The sequence below is a fragment of the Pelophylax lessonae genome, assembly GCF_965119305.1.
Source record: "Pelophylax lessonae genome assembly, chromosome: 10".
NCBI lineage: Eukaryota > Metazoa > Chordata > Amphibia > Anura > Ranidae > Pelophylax > Pelophylax lessonae.
Genome location: NC_138777.1, coordinates 232,102,507 through 232,121,234, shown reverse-complemented (window position 1 = coordinate 232,121,234; position 18,728 = coordinate 232,102,507). Strand labels below are relative to the sequence as shown.

The window sequence follows — 18,728 nt, the reverse complement described above, 5'->3', positions numbered from 1 at the left end:
GCATTATTCCCCCCACTAACACCAATGATGGGTCTCTATTCCTTCCACCAACACCAACGATGAGGCACTATTCCTGCCACTGACCCCAAAGATGGGGCACTATTCCTGCCACCGATACCAACGGTGGGGCACTATTCCTGCCACCGACATCAATGATGGGGGCACTATTCCTTCCAATGATGGGGTACTATTCCTTTCACCGACGCCAATGCTGGGGCACTATTCCTGCCACCGACACCAAGGATGGGGCACTATTCCTGCCACCGACACCAATGATGGGGCACTATTTCTACCACTGATGGGGCACTATTCTTGCCACCGACGCCAACGATGGGGCACTATTCCTTCCAATGATGGGGCACTATTCCGGCCACTGACGCCAATGCTGGGGCACTATTCCTGCCACCGACACCAACGATGGGCACTATTCCTACCACTGATGGGTTACTATTCCTTCCACCGACACCAACGAAGGGGCACCAATCCTACCACTGATGGGGCACTATTCCTGCCACCGACACCAACGATGGGGCACTATTCCTTCCAATGATGGGGCACTATTCTTGCCACCGACACCAATGCTGCGGCACTATTTCTGCCACTGACACCAAGGATGGGACACTATTCCTGCCACCGATACCAACGATGGGGCACTATTCCTACCACTGATGGGGCACTATTCCTGCCACTGACACCAAGGACGGGGCACCATTCCTGCCACCGACACCAACAATGGGGCACTATTCCTACCAATGATGAGTCACTAATCCTGCCACCGACGCCAATGATGGGTCACTATTCCTGCTACCAAAACCAACGATGAGGCACTATTCCTGCCACCAATGGGGCACTATTCCTGCCCCCGACGCCAATGATGTAGCACTATTCCTGCCACCGATGCCAATGATGGGACACTATTCCTGCTACCGAAACCAACGATGAGGCACTATTCCTGCCACCAATGGGGCACTATTCCTGCCCCCGAAGCCAATGATGTAGCACTATTCCTGCCACCGATGCCAATGATGGGACACTATTCCTGCCACTGAGGCCAACAATGAGGCACTATTCCCGCCACTGACACCAATGTTGGGGCACTATTCCTCCCACTGACCCCCCCTAATACCAAAGAGGGGACACTGTTTACTTCCAGTGACATGAGGACATTTTCTACTCACTCTTTTATTTTTGTCCCATGGTGGTGCAAAACCTAGAAGGGAAAAAAACCCTAAGTAAACAAAAAACATGCATGTGAAACACACACTATAAAGTGCACTCAAGGGTGTGCTTTTTGTCCGAAAGGGTAGGACCTCGACTTTGATCCCCCGGGGCACAAGGCTCCTGACCGGGACAAAGGGTTTACAATGGTCTGCCTAGCCAGAAGGCCTGGCAGACCCATTCTTCTAGGTCAGCCGAAGCTAACCAACGAATATTTGATCATGGGGTTCTCCCGAAGAGAGGGCAGGGTAGGAAGGAACCTGGAGGCCACACATCCTCCCCATAGACGCCAGGGCAAGCCCGAGGACTCCCTTCATCCAGTGAGAAAAATACGCACAAAAGTAAAAGGTAACTAACATTGGAGAAAAATAAATAGAGAATTAAAAAGTGGTAATTGTGCACTGGCTGGGCCCTGAGGCCTGGTAGACAAAAATTGTCCCTGGACTTAGCCAAAAGGCCCAGCCCTAAAAGACGCAGTGCAAAAGGAAAGCAAATTTGGTGCTATGACATATGTTTTCCTTTTAACACGGTGGGGTCCCACCCCCCAAGTGTTACTAAGAACACCTCTAGGATGACCACTTCCAGGGGGCACGGACACTGCGGACCTTCTGCCTTCCCAGCCAATGGCCAGACTAGGTAGAACGTTAAAATCAGGAGGTAATGGGCTCTTCCAGCTTTCCCGGGGAACTACTCCCGTGCCCCAACTGCCTGTGGGCGCCCTGGTTTCTGTTCCAGCCGGTACTAACCTTCCAAGCCCTCATCACTCTTGCAAAGATTCATAGCCTACACTCCAACCTTGGTCAGGTCAGAATGACAGCACAGAACCTCCACTAGATCACTGATAGGAACAGAGGCTACACTTGATCTTAGCCAAAAGGCCTCCCAGTGGCCACCATCCAGCACACCTAAAGCTTGAAGGACAGTAAATGGGCCATTTGTTTAGAAAGTCTGACCCCTGCACTTCACAGTGGAGCCAACACTGGGAGAGGGAAAAGTAGTACAAGTAGCCAATCCATCATGCTGCATTGGCCATGTGCTAAAGAGAAGCCTGCTGATAGGAGGAGAGTGCAAAGAGATGGGCTCAAAAGTCTACGGTTTCTCCATCACTGTCCATTCATTTGCATTGAAAGGGACAAGACCTGTAAGTGTTACAAACTGCAGCAGAGAAAAATCAGGTTTCCTGCCCTGACACACAGGCTTGTATGCTGTGATAGAGCTGTATAAATCACAGAACTGGATGAACAGCAACACAAATCCTTTGGCAGCTCCAATCTATGTATTCTATCTGTGTATCTGGCTGTTTGCCTGGAGTTCAGCTTTAATCTTTTAGGGGCTGTTGCACCTTTAATCCCCAGCGTCTGAGCTGGACAGCAGTGCTGAGTAGGTAAATAATAACGTGTCAGTCACATAAATGTTTTTGGCCAGAACCCCAAGGACAAGGATGTGTGAGATGAGCCAGGCAGAAGGTAGACGGAGAATGTGGAACACACAGACGGAAAGACGAGGTGGAATGGAAAGGCAAACATTGGCTCCACAACAGCCATTTTTATTGCCTCTCCTCCTTTTTAGCATCTCCTGTCTTCTCTTCTACAAAGTGTGTCTAGAGTCGGGTGTTACGCCTTTACGTCCCCCATTGTACATTCACTGCGGTGTTAGCAAGGTGCAGATTGTGGGTACGATGTGCAAAAGTTTTCTTTTTTTTCTCTCAGTTGGCTGCCGTTTGCTGTTTTGTCTTAGCACAAAGCAAGTCTGTGTGTCCGTCACTGTGGCACTCGGGCAGCGGTTTTCCCCTGCAGTTAAGAGAGGCTCCTTGGCAGATGTATTGCAGCCCTGTGCCCTGACCATAGAGGAACTGGGCAGAATCGCACTACCCACAGGGCACCTCCAACCCAGAGCTCAGATCAATCTTCCCTGCTGGCCTCCATGTTTGTTTTACTTCTGCTATGCTGTCTGTCTGGATATGGTGTAATCATTTACAAAGTTTTTCAAAAAATACTTCAGGATCATTTCACCGTGATAAATGATTTACTTCAACACGTACCTTGTTTTATTTATAGTGTTACTAAACCCAGGACTCTGCATTCACTGTATCTGGTCTCCACAGGAGCCTGCATTCATTATATCTGACCCCCCCAGGACTCTGCATTCATTATATCTGACCCCCCCAGGACTCTGCATTCACTATATCTGGTCTCCCCAGGACTCTGCATTCACTATATCTGATCTCTCCAGGAGCCTGCAGTCACTATATCTGCTCTCCCCAGGACTCTGCATTCAATATATCTGATCCCCCCAGGACTCTGCATTCACTATATCTGGTCTCCCCAGGACTCTGCATTCACTATATCTGATCTCCCCAGGACTCTGCATTCACTATATCTAGTCTCCCCAGGACTCTGCATTCACTATATCTGATCTCCCCAGGACTCTGCATTCATTATATCTGGTCTCCCCAGGACTCTGCATTCACTATATCTGATCTCCCCAGGACTTTGCATTCACTGTATCTAGTCTCCCCAGGACTCTGCATTCACTATATCTGGTCTCCCCAGGACTCTGCATTCATTATATCTGGTCTCCCCAGGAGCCTGCATTCGTTATATCTGGTCTCCCCAGGACTCTGCATTCACTATATCTGGTCTCCCCAGGACCCTGCATTCACTATATCTGGTCTCCCCAGGACCCTGCATTCACTATATCTGGTCTCCCCAGGACCCTGCATTCACTATATCTGGTCTCCCCAGGACTCTGCATTCACTATATCTAGTCTCCCCAGGACTCTGCATTCACTATATCTAGTCTCCCCAGGACTCTGCATTCACTATATCTAGTCTCCCCAGGACTCTGCATTCACTATATCTAGTCTCCCCAGGACTCTGCATTCACTATATCTGGTCTCCCCAGGACTCTGCATTCACTATATCTGGTCTCCCCAGGACTCTGCATTCACTATATCTGATCCCCCCAGGACTCTGCATTCACTATATCTGCTCTCCCCAGGAATCTGAATTCACTATGCAGAGGATGGAAACACATTATATGGTGGGAAACACAGGTATCTGACACTTCAGTAAGTGTTAAATGCCGAAGAGCAGGGCTGCAGCACTGGAACAGAGCAAAGGATGGAGGCTGCAGCAAGGAAATGGAGCAAAGGTTGGAGGCTGCAGCACTAGTGCCGAGCAACGGTTGGAGGCTGCAGCACTGGAGCAGAGCAAAGGTTGGAGGCTGCAGCACTGGAGCAGAGAAAAGGTTGGAGGCTGCAGCACTGGACCAGAGCAAAGGTTGGAAGCTGCAGCAAGGAAACAGAGCAAAGGTTGGAGGCTGCAGCACTGAAACAGAGCAAAGGTTGGAGACCGCAGCACTGGAACAGAGCTAAAGTTAGAGGCTGCAGCACTGGAGCCGAGCAAAGGTTGGAGGCTGCAGCACTGGAGCCGAGCAAAGGTTGGAGGCTGCAGCACTGGAGCAGAGCAAAGTTTGGAGGCTGCAGCACTGGAGCAGAGCAAAGGTTGGAGGCTGCAGCACTGGAACAGAGCAAAGGTTGGAGGCTGCAGCACTGGAGCAGACCAAAGTTTGGAGGCTGCAGCACTGGAACAGAGCAAAGGTTGGAAGCTGCAGTAAGGAAACAGAGCAAAGGTTGGAGGCTGCAGCTCTGGAGCAGAGCAAAGGTTGGAGGCTGCAGCACTGGCGCAGAGCAAAGGTTGGAGGCTTCAGCACTGTACCAGAGCAAAGGTTGGAGGCTGCAGCACTGGACCAGAGCAAAGGTTGGAAGCTTCAGCAAGGAAACAGAGCAAAGGTTGGAGGCTGCAGCACTGAAACAGAGCAAAGGTTCAAGGCTGCAGCACTGGAACAGAGCTAAGGTTAGAGGCTGCAGCACTGGAGCCGAGCAAAGGTTGGAGGCTGCAGCACTGGAGCAGACCAAAGGTTGGAGGCTGCAGCACTGGAGTAGAGCAAAGTTTGAAGGCTGCAGCACTGGAGCAGAGCAAAGGTTGGAGGCTGCAGCATTGGACCAGAGCAAAGGTTGGAAGCTGCAGCAAGGAAACAGATCAAAGGTTGGAGGCTGCAGCACTGAAACAGAGCAAAGGTTGGAGGCTGCAGTACTGGAACAGAGCAAAGGTTGGAGGCTGCAGCACTGGAGAAGACCAAAGGTTGGAGGCTGCAGCACTAGAACAGAGTAAAGTTTAGAGGCTGCAGCACTGGAACAGAGCAAAGGTTGGAAGCTGCAGTAAGGAAACAGAGCAAAGGTTGGAGGCTGCAGCACTGGAGCAGAGCAAAGGTTGGAGGCTGCAGCACTGGCGCAGAGCAAAGGTTGGAGGCTGCAGCACTGGAACAGGTTGTAGATGCGGCCGCTGGAAAGGGGAGTATAAATATTTTCTTCTTTTTTAGAAAAATTGCCATTAGGATTTTTTAGAACCTGCCAGGGTCATTTTATTGTCTGAAAGGGAAGTGGGACGGTCCTAGTAAACAACTGGATACCCGGTAGTCCTTTTCCCTACAGCATTTAATACAATTAAAGGCAGATTAAAGTTCTAATTGCTACCCAGACACGTTTCTATCTTTATTGCAGCCCTGTGCTATGAAATAGGCGTCAGGTTCTACCTGTCACTTACCCATTATTCAAGGAGCTTTTTTGTTAGCTAAACCTATATTCAGTGCTCACCATGATTTAGTCAATATTATGAGGAGTGGGGATTTTTCAGCAATGTCACAATTTGTAGAACTGTAGATTTAGTATCGGCTCAGCCAAGCATCCATAGGAGACAGGCACACCATGTGCGGTAAACTGGTCAGGCTTTGAAGCAGTCGCAGGGCAGACGAAATGCATGCAGGACAGGGGGCATGGCGCGGCTCACATGTCGGTGCCAGTTTTGCTGTGGGGCTGGACAGGACACAGGCACGAGGATGACGGAATTTCCAGTCAAAGCCACAGTGGCAGACACTCACCAGGTTACATTGCGACTTGGCAGCTCTCCTGGCATCTGTTTGCACAAGGATGTTTTATTTTTTCAGCAGCCCTGAGCCCGAGAGAAGATTCTGTACATTAATTAAATTTTGTAATTTATTAGAACATTCCATGCGTTTGAGAGGAAGACGACAAAGCCGATTTATTTTTTACCATTTACTGTACATGTGTGCATCATAACAATCCGCCTAGTTATTCATTAATGGTAGCAGTCTAGCTGCTGCGTAGCTTCATTTCTAAGCTGTCTGCTCATGATAGAGTTTGCAGGCCCAAAATGAACATGTGGTTTAACAATGCAAGGCAAAAGCAACAGGTCCACTTTATAGAACATAATGATTAAAATAAGCAAAAATCAGGGCAACCAATCAATCACCCAGTGAGAAAATACAAATTGTGACCCCTACTGACGAAGTCAACGGATGACGTAACGCGTATAGGGGGGGGCGAAGCCTGCTATCGCATACCAGTTCGCTGTCTGCTTCCTAGTGTATGAATTGCCTGTCATATCCCGCACAGCTGAGTGTGTAGCGGCATTTGTAAGTGCACTTTTTTTTACTTATAATAAAATTGTCACACAGAGAGCATTAGATCTTGTCCGTTCTTTCTTGCATTTCTGTGGGATTCCTGTTGGATACATGTGAGCTGATCCTGATTGTATTTCTGTTGGAGGATTGTGTTATATCCCCTTCTACTGAGATTATCCCTTTAAGGGAACAGCATGTTCTGACCCATTTTACCATATACTGTACATGTGTGCATTTTTATGTTAAATAGGAGTCAGTACACACCTACCATCATTTAAAGCGTCTCTGATTAACCCCAAATAAATTTCAGCTGTTCTAGTAGGTCTTTCCTGACATTTTCTTAGTCGCATCCTACAGTAAAAGCCATGGTCTGCAGAGAGATTCCAAAGCATCAGGGGGATCTCATGGTTAAAAAGTATCAGTGAGGAGAAGGATACAAAGGATTTTCCAAGGCATTAGATATACCATGGAACACAGTGAAAATAGTCATCATCAAGTGGAGAAAATATGGCACAACGGTGACATCACCAAGAACTGGACGTCCCTCCAAAATTGATGAAAAGACAAGAAGGTAGGCTGCCAAGAGGCCTACAGCAACATTACAGGAGCTGCATGAACATCCAGCAAGTTCTGGCTGTGTGGCACATGTGACAACAATCTCCCATATTCGTCTGGGCTATGGGGTAGAGCAGTGTTTCTCAACCTTTTTTCAGTTGCGGCACCCTTTCAAATTCTGTACAATCTCGTGGCACCCCATTCTAAAATGTAAAAAAAACGATGAATAGTTTTACATATAGCAGCAACATTCATACACATGGGCCATCCAACGTTAGAACTGATTTATTCCTCCACTATTGCAAACTGGTACTGACTAGTATTCTAGCGTTTCTTTTCTCCCTTAGTTTCTCTTCTTCTACTTGCTAATGTGACCCCAGTGCTGATGGAGAGGGGAAGACGAGGGGCAAACAAGGATTCTATGCAAGCACCTGTCATTCTTCTTATCAACCTGTGATGTCATTGGTTGCTAGTGGCTTGACCTGCATGGTGCCTAGGATTGTAATGCTGCAATGTAAACTGAAACGAGAGCCTAAGTGTCCATTCACACTACCGCGACTTGTCAGCCTGACAAGTCGCGGGCCATGCAGTGCTACAGGACCCGTTCTAATAGGAGCGACACAAGTCGCTCCGACTTAGTAAAATGGTCCTGTACTACTTCGGGGCGACCTCGGAGCAACATTCATTATATGAAGTCCGTGAAAGTCGCGCCGCACGGGACTTCACAGGTCGCCCCCGAAGTCGGAGCGACCTAGTGTAAACCGGCACTATGTGCTACCACTCCGGTATATGACGTGGAAAAACGGTGGGTTTAAGGGTAATAGGTATAAGTCTGAAGAGACAAGTAATATTAGGACAAAGGTCCTGTACGAAACGGGCAGCCAATTCTGTACTATCACAAGGTACTAACAATAAGGAACGTAGAGGGGTTGAATCGGCGCTAGTTTCATTCAGTGTTCAAAAAGATATATAGAGTTAGAATAGTGGGATTTCAAAACAACGTAGAAGACTCCTAAGGCTGGATATAACATACAATCACAAATAGTAGCGTGCAAAATCACGTAAAATCACAGTGATGATGTGCAAAAACGCATAAAGTGGCAAGTAGTAAAGACTGCAAAAATGCATCAAATGGCAGATGAATGAAATGTGTGTCTAGATAAGACTAAGATGAAGTGTTTCCAGATATGCGACGTGCAAAGTCGCATAAAATGGAAAAAAAGTGCAAATTCACAAAAATAGAAGAGGTGTGTGTCTTGACACAAAGTAATAAATATATGTCCAAAATGTGACAATTCCCACAATCAAAAGATAAATAAACGATGTAAGACCCGGTTCACACTGGGGGGACTTGTCAGGCGACCTGGTCGCCTGACAAGTCGCCGTGGGTCGCCTGCCATAGATTAGCACAGGACCCGTTCTAATAGGAGCGACACAAGTCGCTCCGACTTAGAAAAAGGGTCCTGTACTACTTTGGGGCGACCTGGAGTGACCTGCATTGACTTCAATGATATGAAGTCTGTGCATGCCGCTCCGAGGTCACGGTGCGCGCTGTGCACCGCGACCTCACAGGTCGCCCCGGCAAGTCTGGTCGCTGCTATGTGAACCGGCTCTAAAGATTGTCTGTCTAAGATACAAAAAAATATATATGTGTTTTACTACTAATGGGATAATGTGCAAGACATGATGATAAGTAAAATAGGCAATAAGTAGCAATAACGCACAAATAATAAGTGCTCAAAAAAACATCATTGGCATAACATCGGAAATAACCATATATCCAGTAATAAAAGTGAGGTGACAGAAACAGAATATAAAGTTCATGTGCAAACATTGCTTCACAGTATGCGACTAGTAGTGATTGCTTAGAAGTGATGTGACTTATAGTGATTCTCCACAAACATTCAAGTGAGTTTTGTGAGATTCCAGATCGTGTCACCAGAAGTGAGCAAAATCCAAAAAATAGGTGCAATGGCCGGTCACCTCCAATTACACCAATAAAGGCATTTTAGTGGTAGTAACCACTCAGGCTGGCGATTAGTATATTACTCCCATTGCACCTATTTTAGGATTTTGCTCACTTCTGGTGACACGATCTGGAATCTCACAAAAGTCACTCCGGTCCATACTGCCGCGACTTGTCAGGCAACTTGTCAGCCTGGCAAGTCGCGCTCCCTCGCGGTCCATTGACCGCTACAGGACCCGTTCTAATAGGAGCGACACAAGTCGCTCCGACTTAGAAAAAGGGTCCTGTACTACTTCAGGGGGGGGGGCCTCGCAGCGACTTGCATAGACTTCCATTATATGAAGTCCCTGCAAGTCGCCCCCGAACTCGTGCAGAGTCGTGTCGCCTTAGTGTGAACCGACTCTAATGCCTCGTACACACTCATCGATAGTTGGCCGACCGATCGGCCGTCTTTTGTCCAGTGTTGTTGTGTTGGTTGGAATGTGCCTAGACTGCACTTTCTCAGCCAACAAAAACCAACTGCAGAAGTGATGTCATGTGCTGGTTTACTTTCCGTGTGTTTTTTCTTCTCTGAGCATGCCCAGTCTTGCTCATCAGATTTTTGTCTGCCGAAATCTGTACTGACTGAAGGAAAATCGGCCGTTCTGTTGATGGCCAACAAAAATTTTATAGCATGCACACCAGATTTTGTTTGGCCGAAAAGTCGGTTGTCGAAAGCATCATACTAACAAGTCGAAAATTGGCCGATCGGACGTTCGCCGAAAATTCACGGCCAACTATCGATGCGTGTGTACGAGGCTTTAGTCACATCACTTCTAAGCAATTGTTGCACATGGACTTTATATTCTGTTTCTGTCACCTCACTTTTATTACTGGATATATATAACATAAATCTTTCCCCTAGGTCAGTAATGGCGAACCTTGGCACCCCAGATGTTTTGGAAGTACATTTCCCATGATGCTCACCTTCACTGCAGAGTACACAAGCATTATGGGAAATGTAGTTTCAAAACATCTGGGGTGCCAAGGTTCGCCATCACTGCCCTAGGTTGTAGACGCCATAACTTTTGCGCCAACCAATTAAAATGCGCTTATTGCGATTTTTTTTTTTTTTTACCAAAAATATGTAGCAGAATACAAATTGGCCTAAAAGGATGAAATATTTAGATTTTTTTTTTTTTGGGAATGTTATATAGCAGAATGATAAAAATATTTTATTTTTATTTTTTTTAGAATTGTGGCTATTTTTTTGTCTATAGCACAAAAAAGAAAAAAATCACACAGGTGATCAAATACCACCAAAAGAAAGCTCAATTTGTGGGGAAAAAAAAAGACATCAATTTTATTTCAGGAGAGTGTCGCACGACCGCACAATTTTCTGTTAAAGTAATGCAGTGCCGAATCGCAAAAAATGGCCTGGTCATTAAGGGGGGAAAATCCTTCTGGTCCAGAACTGGTTAATATTCTTCTATGAAAGTGTATATATAGATACTCGAATGACTTCCTCCTAGTCACAGACTTGCCAATAATTTGATTGTGTTCCTGTCGCCCCATTTCTCTATTCTTATTGGTTCTGTTACTTTTGTTGTAATCTTGGCTACTGCTATGGCTTATTTTATTTTCTTATATATGTGATGCTATCTGTAGTCGTCCTTTTTTTTATTTAAAATGACGTATTATACACACATTTTACTTTTTCTTTGATATTTGCCTTTAAATATGTCATTAATAAGAATAAACATAAATGGGGGCACCGATTTGGTGCATGTTTTTGAATGCCAGTGTTCATTTTAAACTAAATTATTTGCCAGGTTCTTTTTATTCTGTATGCAATTGAATAAATCATTTCCCTTTTTAAAACCCACATTTCTGTTTTAGGTGGGAACAGAGAATGCTGAGCAATGGACGTGTTTATTACGTAGATCATAACACAAAGACCACCACGTGGGAACGACCTCTGCCACCTGGGTGAGACCTCACACTTTGTAGCATAACTTCTTTCCATGTCACTGCCATGTGGCCTCCGCTATGCAGGTGGTGGTGGTGGTGGGGGGGGATGCTGTAGAAAGCCTATTCAATGCCTGCAGCAACTAAACATTTGTGTTTTCTCCACACAGATGGGAAAAGCGGGTGGACAGTCGAGGGCGATACTACTACGTTGACCACAACACCCGGACCACCACTTGGCAAAGACCTACAGCGGAGTACGTCCGCAACTACGAGCAATGGCAGACGCAGAGGAACCAGTTACAGGGGGCAATGCAGCAGCTGAGTCAGCGCTACCTGTACCAGGTAAGACACGCCATACAAATAAAATGGTAAGGTGTCTTATGTTTATAGTAAATCCCTTTGTGCCTAAGGCTAAAACAAATCTAAATGTCTAAGCACAATTTTGCAACTTTGACATTGTGATGGACCCCGTACTCAAGAAGAGTATGACCGCTGTATAAGCTTCGCTTGCCTGGTACCAGCACGGTCCAAGATCCTTAGCCCACCCAGCCACTTGTCGAGACATCAGTGTAGGGTGGTAAGAAGCATAATTCAAACACAGGCACAAAGAGATATACCCTCTGGGACAATCCCCCCTCCCCTTTAGCAGCTAATCCACATACACATATACATCCCATAATAGGTCGATCCCAAGGCAGACAGAAACAATACAACAATGGAATAAAGGCACTTAACAATAACAAACCCCGCCCCTTCTCAAACTATCTAGCAATGGTCTATGAGATAAACTCCTACAAGCAGCCTGAAGAGGTCGAACCAATTTGTCATAATATATTTGAGTGATATTGTTCATAAATATGACTGTCCTAAGTGAAAGAGCCCCTTCATTCTTTCAACACAAACCACACATATAGAACCCAAGATAACAGGGGTAAAACTAAATGCTGAGTCTGATTGGTTGTACTGTGTGTCTGGTTAGTGCAGACCCGACTGGGGTTCTCAGTCACCCTCTGCCCCTAATAGATACAGGGTGACTTACACATAGGAGGGGCCGGGAAAGCTGGACAAGGAGTTTCATGACCTCTCTAAGGTAATCTGGGTTCCACAAGCCCCCCAACCAAAGTGACTACCGTCGCAGACATGTGTTAACTGCTTCTGGACCGCCCGCCGCGCATTTACTGCAGCAGGCTGGCCCTCCTGCACGAACAGACGTAGCCCTACGTCGGTCGTGCACATGGTGCTGGGGGGAGAGTGCGCGCGCTCCCGTCCCCACTAGGCAGCGGGGATGCCGTTGCACAGGGCCAGCGGCCGTGATTGCCGTCGGACCCCTGCGATCGCTCCTCACTGAGAGAGAAGCACGGTCAGCTGTTGTAAACATAGTTGACCGCTCTTCTCTCTGAAATGATCGCGGAGCGCCTGTGATCCTTCTATATACAGTCAGGTCCATAAATATTGGGACATGGACACAATTCTAATACTTTTGGCTCTATACACCACCACAATGGATTTGAAATGAAACAAACAAGATGTGCTTTAACTGCAGACTTTCAGCTGTAATTTGAGGGTATTTACATCCAAATCAGGTGAGCGGTGTAGGAATTACAACAGTTTGTATATGTGCCTCCCACTTTTTAAGGGACCAAAAGTAATGGGACAGATTAACAATCATAAATCAAACTTTCACTTTTTAATACTTGGTTGCAAATCCTTTGCAGTCAATTACAGCCTGAAGTCTGGAACGCATAGACATCACCAGACGCTGGGTTTCATCCCTGGTGATGCTCTGCCAGGCCTCCACTGCAACTGTCTTCAGTTCCTGCTTTTTCTTGGGGCATTTTCCCTTCAGTTTTGTCTTCAGCAAGTGAAATGCATGCTCAATCGGATTCAGGTCAGGTGATTGACTTGGCCATTGCATAACATTCCACTTCTTTCCCTTAAAAAACTCTGTGGTTGCTTTCGCAGTATGCTTCGGGTCATTGTCCATCTGCACTGTGAAGCGCCGTCCAATGAGTTCTGAAGCATTTGGCTGAATATGAGCAGATAATATTGCCGAAACACTTCAGAATTCATCCTGCTGCTTTTGTCAGCAGTCACATCATCAATTAATACAAGAGAACCAGTTCCATTGGCAGCCATACATGCCCACGCCATGACACTACCACCACCATGCTTCACTGATGAGGTGGTATGCTTTGGATCATGAACAGCTCCTTTCCTTCTCCATACTCTTCTCTTCCCATCACTCTGCTACAAGTTGATCTTGGTCTCATCTGTCCATAGGATGTTGTTCCAGAACTGTGAAGGCTTTTTTAGATGTTGTTTGGCAAACTCTAATCTGGCCTTCCTGTTTTTGAGGCTCACCAATGGTTTACATCTTGTGGTGAACCCTCTGTATTCACTCTGGTGAAGTCTTCTCTTGATTGTTGACTTTGACACACATACACCTACCTCCTGGAGAGTGATCTTGATCTGGCCAACTGTTGTGAAGGGTGTTTTCTTCACCACGGAAAGAATTCTTCGGTCATCCACCACAGTTGTTTTCCGTGGGTTTCCAGGTCTTTTGGTGTTGCTGAGCTCACCGGTGCGTTCTTTCTTTTTAAGGATGTTCTAAACAGTTGATTTGGCCACACCTAATGTTTTTGCTATCTTTCTGATGGGTTTGTTTGTTTCAGCCTAATGATGGCTTGCTTCACTGATAGTGACAGCTCTTTGGATCTCATATTGAGAGTTGACAGCAACAGATTCCAAATGCGAATAGCACACTTGAAATGAACTCTGGACCTTTTATCTGCTCCTTGTAAATGGGATAATGAGGGAATAACACACACCTGGCCATGGAACAGCTGAGTAGCCAATTGTCCCATTACTTTTGGTTCCTTAAAAGTGGGAGGCACATATACAAACTGTTGTAATTCCTACACCGTTCACCTGATTTGGATGTAAATACCCTCAAATTAAAGCTGAAAATCTGCAGTTAAAGCACATCTTGTATGTTACATTTCAAATCCATTGTGGTGGTGTATAGAGCCAAAAAGATTAGAATTGTGTTGATGTCCCAATATTTATGGACCTGACTGTAGGATCACAGGTCTCTATGGTCATTTCAAAAGCCCAATCCCCCCACAGTTAGTAAACACTCCCCTAGGCTCACATTTAACCCTTTGATCACCCACTAGGTTAACCCCTTCCCTGCCAGTGTCATTATTACAGTAACAGTGCATATTTTTAGTATTTGTAGTAATGTCACTGGTCCCCCCAAAAGTGTAAAAAATGTCAAGTGTCCGATCTGTTTGCCGCAATGTCGTAGTCCCCCTAAAAATCGCTGATCGCCGCCATTACTAGCAAAAAAATAAATAAAAATTACATAAATCTTTCCCCTAGTTTGTAGACACTTTTGCACAAACCAATCAAAATACGCTCATTGTGATTTTTTTTTTTTTTACCAAAAATATGTAGCAGAATACAAATTGGCCTAAAAGGATAAAACATTTTTATTTTTTTTTGGGAATGTTATATAGCAGAATGTGAAATATATATATATTTTTTTTTTCAGAATTGTCGCTCTTTTTTTGTTTAGAGCGCAAAAAATAAAAATCTCAGAGGTGATTAAATACCACCAAAAGAAAGCTCTATTTGCGGGGAGAAAAAAGAACATCAATTTTATTTGGGTACAGCATCGCACGACCGCGCAATTGTCAGTTAAAATAACGCAGTGCCGAATCGCAAAAAAAATGGCATGGTCATTAAGGGGGAAAATCTTCTAGTCCAGAGGTGGTTAACAATGGACAAGAATAAATTACAATTTCCCCCTGACCCTTCAACCTATCCCTTGATTTGACCTGTCCACCTAATCCTCAGTCTAACCATTCAGCTCTCTCAGAAATGAACTCTTAACCTTTGGACTTGCCCTCAAACACTAAAGATGAAGTTTAATATGCTTGTATTTTGCCCCCCCCCCCCTCATCAACATGCTGTTGGAATTAAAAAATAATCTTTTTGTTTTTATTGCATACCTTATAGTAGACCCAGTGATGGAATTACTGGGTCTCTATGATTCCCTGTGCAGCCCAGGCAGATCGCGGCTGGTGAGAGGGGGCCTGCAAGGTGCTCTACATAGCTTTCTGAAAACATTACCTCCGTACTCTTTTTATAAGTATTCAAGCAGTGGGCTTGCTCTTGGGAGGAGTTGTACAAATAGTAAAATGCCTTGAGGTCAGGGTCAGGTGTCAGTCAAGAGGAGCATTTGCAGTCTACCCTCACTAATGCACACATGATGATTCCCCTTTATGATTGAAAGGGCAGGTCAGGGACAGTAAGACTGGATAGGAAAGAGCGAGATGAAGCTGGAAATGAGACGGGCTCTATCTGACTTGCTGCAGCTTCTAACGCACACTGTGAGGAGCTGTAGACATAAGATGCCAGACTAATGCTAGGGGCTTTTTCTACCAAAGAAATGTATACGTTTACTATATACATACGATAATGCAGAATAATATAAAACAATGCTTCCAAGATCAGGGAATCCGCAGGTGTATTATGTGCCAAAAAACATATTCTTAAAGTGTTTATTACCCTACAAAAAAAAATATTGGATCCTGTTCTCTTAAATCATTTTTTTTTTTTACAGCACAGTGCTTGTGCTGTGTAATTTGGCCCCTTCTATCACCTAAAATGCCTGGCTGATCCTGCCTGGTTCTGCCCTCCCCCCTGTAAACTGACCACAGTTTATAATGGCTGCTGAGCCCTGACACAGTGGTCAGTTTTCATTCCTCCGTCATCCGCAGCTCTCCTCTGTCCTCTCTGCCCCCCTCCCCTCTTTGTCTGTCTGCTCTGTCCACTCCACGATCCTCCCCTCCTGCTTTCATAGTACAATAACCTTGCAACAATCCGCTCTGCTATGTTAAATATTGTCCCCAGTGCATTTGAATTTTTTTTTTTTCAAAAATGTCGCTGTGTACCTGATTTTAGCACGCAGATCGGTGCTCACGTGACTGGTCGCCTCTCTCCTCCTCTTCTTTCCTCCTCCTGGCTGACGTCAGCGGGGGCATTCTCAGCCCCACCTGCTTTGCTGTCAGACGGCCAGGTCATCTGAGATGACAATGGAAGGTGCAATGTCCCAATGTGTTTTCGCTGTTTGAGCTTCTTCAGGCGTTCAAGGGGTACAGAATGCAACTGTGAATCCACAGTATAATTACCCTTTTAAAGTGAGTAAAGACCCGCAAGGGAGCATGGGTTGGGGCATGGACATGATGCGGTTTTCTAGGAGGAAAGAAAATCTCTCAATTCCCCCATCAACGCAGTCAGTGTTGATGAGGGAATCCCTCCCGAGAAGCAGTTGTGTTTCCCGGGAAGGGGGAGTGTGGTCAGGGGTGTCCCTAGTAGTGTCCCTACTGGGGGAACACAGTGATTTTTGCTAGCGGCTATAGCTGGCAAAAATCGCATGAAAAATCTTACATGCTGGTTGTACCCAAGTTGTACAATCGCATTGGGTGCAATCAGCCTGCCCATAGATGGTTTGAATCTCGGCCGGTACCTGCTGAACTGGCCAAGATTCAAACCATTTATGGCCAGCTTAAAGTAATATTAAAGTCTCGTTTTTTTTTTTAAAATAACAAACATACTTACCTGCTCTGTGTAATGGTTTTGCACAGAGCAGCCCAGATTCTCCTCTTCTCCGGCCCCCCGCTGGCACTCCTGGCTCCTCCCTCCTGCCGAGTGCCCCCTCAGCAAGCAGCTTGCTATGGGGACATCCGACCTGAGCCGCTGCTCTGTGTTGATTCAGGCACAGAGCCATGGCTCGGTCTCACCTCATCTTTCTCCTCTGGCTCGCTGACTTTTGACAGCAGCGAGAACCAGTGGCGCTCACTGCTGTGTCTCAGCCAATCAGGAGGGAGAGTCCCAGACAACCAAGGCTCTTGTGCAACATCGCTGGATCGAGATGGGGCTCAGGTAAAGCCCCATACACACGATCAGAATATTGTACAAAAAATACCGCTTTCAAAGCGATCGTACGATAATTTGATTGTTAGTACACAGCTGTCGTCCAAAATTTTCCAAAGGGACAAACACGAAATTCTTCTCATATGATATCAGATTGTACGATTTTAGTTTAATTCAGTACGTTTTTTGTCTGAAAATACAATACAAATACATGACATAATTTCCCAATTTTTATTCTGTCGTACGAGAATTTTCGTACTTTAGTAACCTATTTGTTTTCGATATGGAGACTATCATCCAAAAAGAAACGGACAATCATTCGTCTGATAATCTCATCGTGTGTACTAGGATTAAGTATTCGGGGGGGAACTTAACCGCTTGCCGACCGCCGCACGACTATCTACTGCGGCGGTCAGCCCCTCACAGGCAGAGCGACGTAGTACTACGTCTCTAGCCTGTGAGGGTCCAGGGAGCGAGCGCGCTCCCGCGCGGTCACGGCCCCCCCGCACATGTGACTGGCGGACCCAATGTCCGCCGGTCACTCGGCGATCGTCGGTGCAGAGGGAGAAAGGCAGGCGGCTAATGTAAACAAGCCGCCTGTCATTCTCCCCTGTGTAGAAATACTGATCATACGGTTCTACTATGTAGGACCGTTGATCACTGTTCCTACACCTCAAGCCACAGCCAATCACAGTTAGAATCACGCCCCTAGGGACACACACCACCCCTCCCTCTCAAAAAAAGTTAACCCCTTCACTGCCAGTGTAATTTTACAGTAACAGTGCATATGTATAGCACTGATTACTGTAGAAATGTCACTGGTAACCCCAAAAGTGTCAAAAATGTCAGTCAAGGGTCCGATCTGTCCACCGCAATGTCGCAGTACCGCAAAAAAAATAGCAGATCGCCGCCATTACGCGGTAAAAAAAAAACAACAAAAATGACAAAAATCTTTCCCTTTGTTAGTAAACGCGATAACTTTTGCGCAAACCAATCAAAATACGCTTTTTGCAATTTTTTTTTTACCAAACATATGTAGCATAAAACAAATTGGGCGAAAATGTTAAAAAATTTTGATTTTTACATTTTTTTTGGGGAATTTCATATAAAAAAATTTGAAAAATATTGTTATTTTTGCAAAATTGACGCTCTTTTCTTGTTTATAGTGCATGATCAAAAAATCGCACAAGTGATCAAATACCACCAAAAGAAAGCTCTGTTTGTGGGAAAAAAAGGACGTCAAATTTGTTTAGGTACAGCGTCGCACGACCGCGCAATTGTCCGTTAAATTCACGCAGTGCTGAATCGCAAAATAGGCCCTGCTCAGGAAGGGGGTAAAATCTTCCGGGGCTTAAGTGGTTAAGCACACAGAATGCACCTTCTGCCTTTAGAACCACTTTAATGACACGCAGGGAGACAAACCCCTTCTGTACCATTGAAAAATAAATATTCTTGAACTTTTATTCCCGACTTTTGAATAATGCATAAAAAAATTAAAAAAATCGCAAACATAAAATTACAGCTAAAAACGACAAAACTGCACATGTATAAAAACTCGTGTTAAAAGCAGTAATGCCTTTGTGTAAGTTAAGTGATTACCAAACGCTTTGGAATG

At 45.6% G+C, this 18,728-nt stretch overlaps 1 protein-coding gene across 1 annotated transcript in view; it reads left to right on the top strand.

Moving 5' to 3' along the window:
- Positions 1–18,728, top strand: part of WWP2 (WW domain containing E3 ubiquitin protein ligase 2) — a 141,886-nt gene that overhangs the window by 65,103 nt on the left and 58,055 nt on the right. Inside the window, exons 7-8 of the mRNA XM_082269685.1 lie at positions 11,102–11,191; positions 11,341–11,515. Coding sequence (XP_082125811.1) covers positions 11,102–11,191; positions 11,341–11,515 — 265 coding nt within the window. The remainder of the gene's footprint in view (positions 1–11,101; positions 11,192–11,340; positions 11,516–18,728) is intronic.